This window comes from Manacus vitellinus, unplaced genomic scaffold (genome assembly GCF_001715985.3).
Source record: "Manacus vitellinus isolate BGI_N305 unplaced genomic scaffold, ASM171598v3 scaffold_20_pilon, whole genome shotgun sequence".
In the NCBI taxonomy this organism is placed as follows: Eukaryota; Metazoa; Chordata; class Aves; order Passeriformes; family Pipridae; genus Manacus; species Manacus vitellinus.
Window position 1 is genome coordinate 1059605 of NW_021939471.1, and position 12205 is coordinate 1071809.

Genomic DNA, 12205 nt, shown 5'->3' on the forward strand with positions numbered 1-12205 from the left:
AATAACCAGCCAGGAATTGAGAATCAGGTCTAAGAATTGACTTAGTCACAGTCACCACATAATTAAAATTTTGGGGTTTTTAAATATCCATGGTTTTCAAAATAGTTGATTATTGCCATTCCTTAAATTTATGTTTGGAAGGCTCATGCTTGCAGAGAAGCTACACTTTGCATTCTTTGCATTTTTATCATTATAAAGCTGTCCACTGTGAAAATTATCCCAAAGTTTACTGGAAAGGAAGCAGAATTGCAATTCAGGGATACAGTCAGAAGAAAAATGTCTCATGTCGCTTAAAACCTAAAAACCCGCAGAAATAAAATGTGTAAAATACAATTATCCTGTCTCAGAATCACCGTGTGGTTTTTGTTGGGTTTCTTTATCTATTTGTTTATTTATTTATTTATTTTCTAATAGGAAATTTTTTCAGGTGAGCTTAAAAGATTCCTGTGGGGGAAGGAGGTAATGTTGATCCTGGGGTTACCTACAGCTAACAGAGGCACAGGTTTTGGTAAGGACGCAAGGAAGATTTTGGAAGGGACACTGAACTCTGTGCCACAGGGCTGGAAGGGGACAGTTTCCTGGGCTTGGTCCCTGTCCTACTGGTGGCTCAGTGGGATGGATGTGCTCAGCCATTGCTGAGTCAGCATCTGATGGAAGCAGGAGGAGGAGGAGAGAGAAATTGAAATCGCTGCTTTCTCTAGTTTCTAATGTAGAAATGATGGCACAGGATGGGAAATTTGCTGGAGAGGCCCTTGTGCAGGAGACATGGGGAGCATGGACCAAAGGAATTAGCCACTTGGCTTGCTGCCCTTCCTTTATGCAAACAACTGGTCTGGAGTATTTCCAACAATTTTGGGTTGATTCCCCGTGCAAGAAAATCGTGTGGGTCTCTGGGCAGGCAGGCTGGGTATTTAGAGCCACCAGCTGGGGAGGGTGTTTCATCACTAGGCAGGTTTTTGTCCCTAAAACACACCTGGGAGGATGGAAATCAGTCCCTTAGTACATCCACTGGCGTTGTGTGCCTGAGCCAGTATGGTGCTTCCAATAAAACTGCTGCTTCCATCACTTCTGTTGAGCTGGGAACGATGCAAACCAAGGGGGGCTGCAGGAACTGAGCTGGGGCTGGAATCCTGGACCTGGCAGGGCTGTGGGGAGCAGATAGGACACGAGTTCCTTGTTGGGTGATGTCAGTACATGGTGTTCTTTAGAGCCTTCACAGCCAAAGGGCTGTCCTGTCACCTGTGAATGAATGTTAATTGCACCGGCAGCTTTTGCGTAGGCAGGAATGAGTCCTGGGGGTAGTTGTGGTTTTGTTTTCTTCAGTCATTCCAGGAAAGAGGAATTGAGAGCCGTGTTTGCAGCCAGCCTCGGCAGATGGAACAGTTTAAGGAATATCTGTTCTCTGGAGGGAAAGATCCACAGTTGATGTCACTGCACTGTTTTCACATTTTTAATATTGTCGTTGTTATCATACCAATATCATTTCTGTTGTAGTTTGACTGAGGCATCCTTAGCAAATTTAGGATCAAAGGGGGGTGTGTGTGTGAATATGTACTTATACAGACATATATATATATATATTGCTGTATATTATTTGCATTAAGCAGTTATTCTTCTCCCATCCTCCTGTGTGATAGTGAAAATACATTGGTTTTACCTACCTGGTGTAAGGATATTAAAGAACACTCTCAGACACTGTCCTTGACACTTACTTTCTCCATTCATAACTCCAACTTCGAAGACGAGACCTTGTTATACCTCTGGTTTGTTGCTTCCCTTCCAGCACTCTTGTTCCTCTCCCAGTGTCACCACTGAAGCACAACCCATTGGTTGATTATTCTAAGCAATGACTGTTTTGCATACTACCTTGCTTTGTTTAAGTAATGTTTGTACAGAGATTTCAAAAATATAAAGAGCTATATCATTGCTAAGTTTCATCATTATTTTTTTTTATATCAATATTGCTGGTGGCAGCAAAACAATAAGTGAAACATCACAGATACTGTGCATGTCCTTAAAATGGTGGTTTTGGTTACATCCTGAAGAGCTGGCTAGAGCATGGGAGAGGGGAAGGCAAGAAAGTATGTGACAGGTCTGACACTCCACTGTAGACACGTGGCCTGTGTCACCGTGTGGGAAGGGCCGTGCCACTGCTGCTGCATGTCAAAAATGCTGTTTTGCACTCAAATCCCAAGTGGGTGTGTCCCTGACTTCTGCAGACTTGTAGGTGGTCACCAGCATTTCCATCCCAGTCTGGCACTGGGTTTGAATCATGCATGTGGTGGTAGCCTTAAGCCCTGCTGTGGTGAGAACTGGGTGAGCCCTGTGATGTGCCAGCAGTGCCACTGCCCAGGGTGGGAACCCAACTCCCCACGGCTGGGGATGGCAGAAAACCAACCACCTGATGCTCACCTCTAATCAGCACCTGTCCCAGTAAAGCAGGAAAGTCTGGTCCTAAGTGGGCTGCCCTTGCATCCTGCTCAAGGGTCAGCTCTGGAGAATATGGCTCTCTGCTCAGTTGGCCAGGCACAGAAATGTCAGCTCAGCTCAGATCAAGGGCTGCAGCAAAGGCTGAGGAAGGGCAGGGAGCCACTGACATGTGGCCAGTCTGGATCCAGCCCTCTGGAAGCAGGTGCATAACTCACAGGCCACTGAGACAGTGCTCTTGCCATGTACCTTTTCATGCACCAACAAAGCCAGCTGTTCATCTGACCCTGCGTGGAGGAAATCCGTCTTAAAAAGGAGTTAGATCCAGGTCAGTTCTGCTCCACAGCCAGCTGCTTGTGGGACTGACATGGATCTTAGCCCTCAGGCAGGTTTTTGTTCTCTCCATCACCTGGCTTATCAGATCAGTTTCTGATTAGGAACAGGAGCAAGGTGGGAGATCCCCTGCATAGGTGATGCACCCTTTTTGGAAAGACCCATTGTTAAGCTCTTTGACCTTTCCTAGGAACAACAGGGAAAGCAAAGACCAGGCACGTACAAAAGAAAACTCCATCAGTGTGAAAGTGACATCTGAGGTGGTGGCTTGATGGGTTTAGGTTGGACTCGATCTCAGAGGTCTTTTTCAGCGTAATTGATTCTCTGGTTCCGTGCTACTGTCACTAACTGCATGCTCCCCAGCTCAGCCAGAACTTGGATGACACCGGATAAGTGGCACCATGTCAAGAGGCACCAGACCCAAAAGCAGCTCCTGGCCAAGGCATGTTTCCCCACAGCCTGGTGGCACTGGGTTTTTTCCAGCCAGGTGACATCCCCTCCTGCTGCGGCCGTCTTCAAACTCAGTGGTAAGTACTCAGTGGAGGGCAGTTACAAACGGAGGGTGGTGATGGCTGGGGCGGGAAGGGCAGGTGGAGGAGCTATTCCCCTGAAGGTGAAGCTGTGTTTACTCAGTTTACTTGACTTAGCAAATCAGTGCCTTGTGGCAAATCCCTCTGTGAGTTGTATGGAAAGGTTATGGAAGAGCCAAGTCTGGTGTGTTATCAGAAGCACCAGCCTGCAGATGCAGTAGTGTGTTTGAATCGACTTTTTTTTTCTCTGTCCTCTATCTAATCTCTACCACAGCCTCATAAAAAAGTTGGGCTCTGAATTTCAGTTCCAGACTCTGCAAATGGCCAGCTTGCACTGAAGTGGGCTCTGTGGGTCACCATTCCCAGGGCTGCTGTTGGCTGGCACATGCCATTATCCCCAGCCTGCTCACAGGCAGGGACAAGGCTCTGTTTGCAGCCATGATTTGGCTTTGCATCTTCAGGGTAAACACATGAGATTCTAAACCAAAGCAAACAAACAGACTCTCACACACTTATTCCCAAATAATCTGACCACTGAGGTCACATACCCTGACAAAGCATTTTGAGAAAATGTCCACTGCTGTGGACAAATGTGCACCAATCCTTTTACACACACCTCTAGTTTAAGGTAATTTTTAGCTGGTTCTGACTACCAAAATAATTTATTTTCAATGTACATCTCCAGTGTGTATTTTTTTTAATACATACACACGCAATGTTTCCTATCTAAACTACAGTAATCATGGCATGGGGTCAAAGATGCACAAAGTCAAAGCCAAATTCGGTGCACAGTGCCTTAGGCACAGGAATGTTCCCTCTTGACAGCTTTCCATTTTACATACAGGTATCAATTATCAATTTATAATCAGTATTAAAAAAAATTACTTGTAAAATTTAACTTAAAGACTATATATTATTGAAAATCATATTGTTTCAGAGAGCTCTTCTATCTAAAAATGACTGTGGACCCTCACAGGGAACCATGGACAGGTAAGAAATGCTCCAGTAGTGGATCAAGGGTTGGAGTTGATGATCTCGGAGGTCCATTCCAACCCAGCTGATTCTATGATTCTACGATTACTGAAGCCCTTGTATTTCTCTGTATTTAATAGACAATTTTCCAGTGAGTTGGCTGCTCACAGTTTTTCTCTGTTTCACCACAAAATCGGTTGTAAGTTGTTTTTGGGTCAAATCCCAAGATCTCTCTTTCCTCATGGATTCGGAAGGAAAATGTTGAAACTGAGGTGCCTATAAAATACCTGTGAAAAAGGTCAGAAAGGGTTTGTGAGGGGGACCAACTTTACTGTTCATTGAAATGATACAATAATGAAATGATCATCATCTCTATACACAATATAACTATTATACATCTATTATATACATCGCAATTATATATCTTATATGATTTGTAAAGAACTACAGCTGGGCCAAAAATCATATTCAGTTTTGTGACAGTGACATTAAGATTTGGCTCCTCAAATAAAAAGTCACGTTCACTACCTTGCATGTGCACAAATCCACTGGTCAATCACGGCCAAGCCCCCATCCTTATAGAGTTCCAGCTCCTCCCAAGAGGGTTCAAACCTCACCATCTCAGGCAGCAGTTTCCTGAGCAATTCAATCTCTGAGAAAAGGAAAGACACAATTTTATCTCGACATTATGAAGAACAACCTGCTGCTGTCACGTGATGTGTTTGAGAAAACCCTGGGCGGAGAGTTCCAAAGCAAGTGACACCAAAATCCACCGAGAGATTTTACAAGACAGTAATTCACAGAATGGTGGGTGGGGAGGGGAACTGGTGGGGCAGGAACACAGTGCTGAGGGGGCCAATTCGGAGGGCACGGGGAAGTCTGCAAGAACAGATTAGTCCCATTAGCCTCACTACAGGGCAGGTGTACCGAGAGGCCTTTCTTGGCAGCAAACTTAAGGCTGCAGGTGCCATGCCTTGCAGAGTTATTCTAACATCATGTATCGAAACAGATCCCTCGATACCACTGGGATGGGAGTGCAGCCCTGGGATAAGGACTGGTGGGGGAAAGCCCACCACTGTGGGTTTCTAAGCCTTGGCCACACACAGCCAGGGGAAGCCAAGGGGAAGGCTGGGTGGGAGACTTCAGAGGACCCTTCCTACCAGAGAAAACGTGGGATGGAAGAAAGAGGAGAAGGAATAGGCAAATTCAACTCACAGTTCCCCACTGTAGAGACTGTCAAACCTTCCATGGGAAATACTAAATGAATGGTTTGATACCAGCTACTCAAGCTGGAAGGATACAGCTGCCCAGACCTGCTCAATTCCCATTCGGTGATGGAGGCATTGATCCCAGTCGTTTATAAAAGTGAAGTGGCAATGGCAGCACTCATTGTCAGAAGTTACCAATCCTGAAGTGAGTGGGATCTACCTACCCTCCTCGACAGCATCAGTGGCTACAAAAACTTTTTCAAGTTTAAGCATCTCCAAGAGGCTGCGGATTTTCTTTACTGCTCCTTGCAGGGAAGGCACATCTTCTCTGTGACCCCAAATGAAGTCTTTCCTTCTGAGATGAACCCCAAGGTATGGACCACCTAGAGCTGTGCCCGTCTTAACCTACGAGAGAAAGACCACTAAACTTTAAAACTTGAGAGCGCCACTATACATTCACACCAAAAAGGCCAGAATGCATCATCTCTGGATAAGGCACTGAATCACTCTAGTTGCAGAAAGAAATTTCAAAATAAGGACTGGGAGTAGTTTGGGACACTCGTTGCAATGTTTTGATCTCCGGGTGGCCTGCATCACACAAGAGAAACTAGAGCACGAAGTCTTCGTAAGCAAAAACTGCTCTCCTTGACCAAATAAATCCTCAGCTGGCAGTTTGCAGCTGAACTCCCCACCCACTCATGACGCTGAATGCAAGAAGCAATTCAAGTTTCCTTTACCGAAATGAGGGCAGCAAAGATCTGACACCCAGAACCAGGCACCCCTCAACAGGCTCCGTTAACTCATGGCACGCGGGGAGAAGGTGCACAAGGAACGTGCCTGTCTGCCCTGCTGTGAGCAGGAGAGTTAGACTCACCTGTGTCTTCCAACACGCCCTGCAGCACACAGCCAGGAGTACACAAATGAAGTAAAAATTACATTTCTTACGGGAAACAGACTGTCATGATTTTACCTTCATCTGTGTCCAGTCCTCCTTGTAATGAGTCCTGTCTGCCTCATCCGTGGATTGAAGATACTTCCTTCTAAACTCGTCTCCCACCACCCGGAGGTGTTTAGCAAACACCATGCTCCGACGGGTCTGGGGGAATAAGAGCAGAGGCCAAGTCAGAAAAAGGGAGAGCTAAAAACGAGAAGTGGAGATAGCTGCACATACACAGCACTTCGGAATGTGGTAACTCCTGGCACATCCACGCAGCAATATAAGCAACAATTTCTAACCTTTCATCCGAGACATAACTGTTTAATTCTAATTACAATCACGTTTATAACCAGCACACTCAACTGCCCCTGCAACACACAGGTGCAGGGAGTAGACTTCAGTTATTTGCACAACAGAACACATAATATACCAAATTAAACACTCTAGCAATGCACCTCACTTTTGGAAACAAAAGCTGGGCAAAGACTTTAGTTTGCAAAACACCTGTAAGAATAAAACCTGCTTTAAAAAAAATTAAGCATCTAGCCACAGACATTCCTGTCAAATTCAGTGGAAAAGTGACAAAAAAAGGGTTATGTCCTTAACCTATGGATAACAACCCTTTCCAAGTTCCTGTAATGCAGTTACCATTACACACAGTCATATATAGCCCTTTTATTAACAGGCACACACAACAGAAAGAAGGAAATCCCAGCACTTACGCTGCTTACAGAGGACACTTGGCAGTTTGGTCTAATTCTTCATTTTATGCAAGTCTATCGTGTGATGGGCACCAAAGAAATGCAACAAAAAGACTCCAGGCCTTTTCTGCTTTCCCTATTAAACTGTCTTTATCTCAACCCATGAGTTTCCCAGCTTTTACCCTTCCAATTCTCTTCTCAATCCTGCTGGGGGGGGAGTAAGCGAGCAGCTGCCTGAGGTTTGGTTGCCAGCTGGGGTGGTTTCACTCCATCCCAAATCCTCCAGCAAAACACTGACATCAGGGAGGATGTACACGCTGTCTGCTGCAGAACACTCATGCTGCAGTTCAAAGAGAGATTTTTCCTCCCTGTCGAGTCAGGCCATGGGATACCTTCCCTGAGGTGTGATGAATGGTATGCCCAAGAGGCAGCAAACCCATGGCAGTGCAAGGCAATGAACATCTTTGGATGCTATGCTTGTGTCAAACATGTCTGAGCTTCATCCTGCTGGACTGTGTGACTGCCACGCCACATTTGGCACCCAGGCAGTATTGCTGTGCCGAGCCTCTCCCAGGCACAAACCACTCCCCTGACAGCAGCTGGTCTGTGTGGACACTTATTTTGCAACAGCATGTGTAAAAGAGAAAACAGGTGAATGTGTGAGCTCCACTGATACACTTCAGGAAGTGTGTGCTCTCTGTACCTGGTTCCCCTTCTCTTAGAAGAATATGTTTCAAATCTACATGTCTGATACTGCCACTCTTTCCATATTCTCCCTTTTTGTCTGCAAAGAAACAGAGAAGGGAGAGGTACTTCTCAGAGGGGTATGGAAAGAGAAGAGGCCCTGGGCCCAAGCTGCAGTGAGTGACTTTCTGTTTGGACATCAGGCAAACCCACTGAGGCAACATTTAAAGTGCCACTGCTAAGAATGTGTGTTATAGATCCATGTGGATTTCAGGTCTGCTTTTACAGGACTACAAGTCATACTCAAAAATGATCTGTGGGCTGCATTTCTCTGTTTGGAAAGTCACTCTCAATGAAAAGCACAAGGTTAGAAAACTACTGTTTGGTCCATTTCTGAAAAATATGCTATATCCCAAGTGAATAGCCAGATGCTCACATCTTACAAGACTGAGGTCTGTGTAACTTGTTTTGTAGTATCATAAGAGTCATTTTCTCTTAGCAGTTTTAATTATATCAAGCACTCCACATAATTTTCCTGTGGCTAAGCCTTAACTTTTTCTTAAAACTTTTAGCATAGGAATTACTTTACCACACACCCTTGGGAGGTGACCAGTTACCTTGAAACCCATGGGAATTTTGCCATTGAAGATGATGGGGAGAGAGCTGGGAAAATACTGAGCATTTCTGGGAATTCTTTTGAAAAGTCTAACCTTGAGGTTGACTAAACAAGAACTGCTCCCCTCTGACTGCAGATGTGTTGTACAGGGGAGGGCCTTCTAAACACCATGCCCTGCAGCACTGGGTCTTTAGGGACAAAAGAGGACAAATTCCTGTGTTACATTAATCCACAGCAGCCTGAGGACCATCTCTAGCACATCTTGCTGAAACATAAGACACAAGTTACTTCCAAGAAAAGAAACCTGAGGCAAAGCTCAAGCCCACAGAGGTTACTGAATATTTAGCAGAGGCAAGTAAAAAGTCCAGAGAAGCTAACTGAAAAATACTCACATTCCAGTAATCTTTCCCTCCGTAGTGGTCATGAAGAAGGTTTTCAGCTCTGTCTAACATCACTGACCTATTAAAAATGGTAAAACTGCGTGCAGTTCCCTTAGGAATAGAATTTACATTATACCATGTGTTTATACATTTGCTAGGATAAAGCACAGGCTATGATCTGTTTGCAAAGGGAGCACAGGGAATGAGGGACAGGCTGCCAATCTGTTCTCTAGAAGGCAAATTGTGACCCACAGCCCACTGGAGGGAGAAGGGAACCATGCTGCCACTGGCCAGGATTAAGGTGGAACTCCTACAACAGAAGAACATTCCTGTTAAAAAACAGCACTTTGCTTCCTCTGCTCCCCGTGGGAGGTACTACAGATCCCCACTGCTCTCATCAGAAAGACGAAACTTGCTGCTTGCCTTCTCTAAACCCAGCACTGAGGATGGATGCCACAGGAGACCAGGCACTGCACCTCGCCATCCGAGATCCCGGCCTGAGAAACACCGATTCCACTCTGTTTATTCCCTCTTGACCCAGCACCAGGTAAAGAGTAAAGGAAGGAAAGGCAAACACAGGATGGCAAGGACATTTAGCTACCTGAGAGGGAATTTAAAGGAGCTAAAGGCTACTTCCTCTTACATTTTAGCGCTGTAGCACTTCACCGAGTTCACAGTTAAGCATTTCTGACAGTGTAAATCCCTTCTGTAATGACTTCAATGGTTTACAGCAACTCAGCGATGAAGCAGCACAACAGTGGGATACAGCCTTTAAGTTCCCCCTGCTCTTCACACCTGGCAATAGGTTTGTGGGCACACAAGACAACAATAAATAGTAAGACAAGGCAACTCACTGCGCTGAAGTGTTCTTCAGAAGGATGGGCGCCACAATGGAAGCAGATCCTTGGACAGACAAACAAGAGACGGTTAGGCCTCGTGTTTCCTCGTAACCCCAGAACCAGCCCCTAAAAGGGAACACCAAGGATTGGTTCGCAGGCGTGTATTTTAAATTAACGTCACATACGTAACAAAAATAATAAACAGTACATCCTATAAAGACAATATATAATGCCAGCAAACCAGCCACCTCCTTTTTACCGTTTTTGTGTGGAACAACAATTTTCTAAAGTTAGATTTTCTCGTATCAATACATCTTATTATTTATGGGGTTTTTTTTAAAAAACGTGAACCCCGAGCATTCAGGGATTCACAGATAACATTGCAACAACCACACCAGTCTATTCTGTTAAAAGCAGGCAACTGTCTCACTGAATACCACTGAAAAGAAGATCAAAAGGACTGCTAGATGTTACCTGTAGTACTCATGTTTGTCCTTGGAATACATCAGCTGATCAATGCATGGCCTTTCATTGATTTTTTCTTCCCATGTTCCTTCTTTCCATCCCTCTGCATAGCCTTGTAGCACATAAATCTGTTCAATAAAGGGCCCACCTGACTCTGAGCAGAAGGCAAAGCAAAGGATTTGTGAGCATGAAAACCCACACGAGAAAGGTATGAACTAGCATCACTTGCAGTTAAAAATCTGCTAGAAACGCCAGTATGACACTCCTCTCTCTTCCCTGCTTTCTCTCTAAAAAATGGAAAATAAATTCTGTGCGAGCCAGAAAAGTTGAAAGGGTCAGGCAATGTGACCACCTGTTACTGCCACCCAGCTCTGTAGGATGTAATGTGCCAAACACAACGGTGTGACCATGGGAGTGCAAATCTATGGTCAAAACCAGGCAGAAATCTCTGAATTTAACCACACATGTTAACTGTCTGTCTCTGGGGACCACAGGAAGTTGACAGCAAAGAAGTTACGAAATAACTGGATTATTTCATCCTAGCGGTTTTGTAACTCAGTATAACTCCTTCCCAGCCATTCTCTCACCCCCTCAAACCTTTTTATTATTTCACATATAAGGCTAAAAGCCCTCTATAAGGACAAACCTGTGAAGAAACCATCTGAAATATTTAGTCAATTGTAGAACTGCATGATCCTATACTCCACCTGCAAGGAACTGCTCATATTCAATGACAGGGATGTTCCTGTTGAGGCTTGGGATATCAAAGAACTCAGACCAAGGGATCCGGACCTGAAGGATATCGGGGCTCTGCCAGTGATAAAGCCTCCCCCAAGGAGGCAGGACTAACACCCAGTTTTCACTTTTCCGCAGGGTCTTTACAAGGGAAGCAATGCGAACGTAGACGTCTCTGCGAAGGTTGAACCCTTCAGGGGGATTTACATCGTACAAAAGGTATCTGGGGAAAACAAAGGAATGCCGTTACTTTGGGGATGAGCTTGAAACTTTTACGTGGTTTACATTTACCCCCTGATCACATGACGCAAACTCTGTTGGGATGGAAACTGTTCCTCTTTCGTGAGTTTGTGGCACTCAGAAGGTGGAAGGGGAAGAAGTAAGGGAAGGCAGAGCAGCGTGTGCTGCAGGGGCTGGGAGGGCCACTGTGTTCTCCTCACGGGGCATCATCAAGGTGGCACATGCCACGAGCCTTTCCTGCAGTGGGGCAGGATGTGGCGGGCCAAGGAGAGAACCCCTCAGAAGTCTCGCTCACCCTGAGAGCAACGTGGTGTGTGTGGTGAGAACAGTGAAACTACTGGCGTGTTACCCAGGCTAATTCGTGTGAGATGAACATAAAGGCAGGAGGACACGTTCCAGAGGAGCAGGGGAAAAGGGTGCAACTGGGAGTTGGTGGGTTCCCTTGACGACATCTTCCAGAAACGACCCAAAAAGGCACTAGCAGGTGAAGGAAGCCCTTTACCAAATCACGGTTCAGAGACACAGCGGGTCACCTGCACAAGGGACCCACCATGTCCCCTCGGGAGACATGAGGGGCATGTGATGCTGGTGGGCAGGATCGACCTGGGGCTGGACACAGTGGGGGCCAGTGGTGCTGCCACTGCTCATGTTAGAAATACTATAACTTTCCTAAATTTTAATTAATGGCAGCTGGTGGCTAGGTTTCTTTGCACAGACTCTTGACCAAATCACGGTTCAGAGACACAGCGGGTCACCTGCACAAGGGACCCACCATGTCCCCTCGGGAGACAAGAGGGGCATGTGATGCTGGTGGGCAGGATCGACCTGGGGCTGGACACAGTGGGGGGCCAGTGGTGCTGCCACTTCTCATGTTAGAAATACTATAACTTTCCTAAATTTTAATTAATGGCAGCTGGTGGCTAGGTTTCTTTGCACAGACTCTTGACAGCTTGCTCTTTAAACCACTGAAGCTTTGAGTTTCTCTGGACTAGCTCCAATAAGCTTCAATAAGCAAAAGCCTGAGGGAGGTGAAGATTGGACATCGGGGATCTTAGATTTGCGGTCCCCTAAAGACATGTCGGAGTAACCAGAAAATACAGAGGAGATCAACAACGACGTTACAGCCTGATAGTTGGGA

At 45.7% G+C, this 12205-nt stretch overlaps 2 protein-coding genes across 2 annotated transcripts in view; one reads left to right on the top strand and one right to left on the bottom strand.

Annotated features, from left to right (window-relative positions):
* Nucleotides 1-3452: 3452 nt before the first annotated feature.
* On the bottom strand, nt 3453-11068 carry POFUT2 (protein O-fucosyltransferase 2). Its single transcript, XM_018071662.2, has 8 exons — nt 10800-11068; nt 10102-10246; nt 9643-9753; nt 8801-8867; nt 6441-6566; nt 5695-5875; nt 4791-4914; nt 3453-4549 (listed from the first exon to the last, which is right to left on the bottom strand). The coding sequence occupies exons 2-8, from the start codon at nt 10131-10133 to the stop codon at nt 4396-4398; spliced, it is 795 nt and encodes a 264-aa protein (XP_017927151.1). The 5' UTR covers nt 10134-10246; nt 10800-11068; the 3' UTR covers nt 3453-4395.
* Nucleotides 11069-11871: 803 nt separating this feature from the next.
* MCM3AP (minichromosome maintenance complex component 3 associated protein) overlaps nt 11872-12205 on the top strand; it is a 27174-nt gene continuing 26840 nt past the window's right edge. Inside the window, exon 1 of the mRNA XM_029959587.1 lies at nt 11872-11907. Coding sequence (XP_029815447.1) covers nt 11872-11907 — 36 coding nt within the window. The remainder of the gene's footprint in view (nt 11908-12205) is intronic.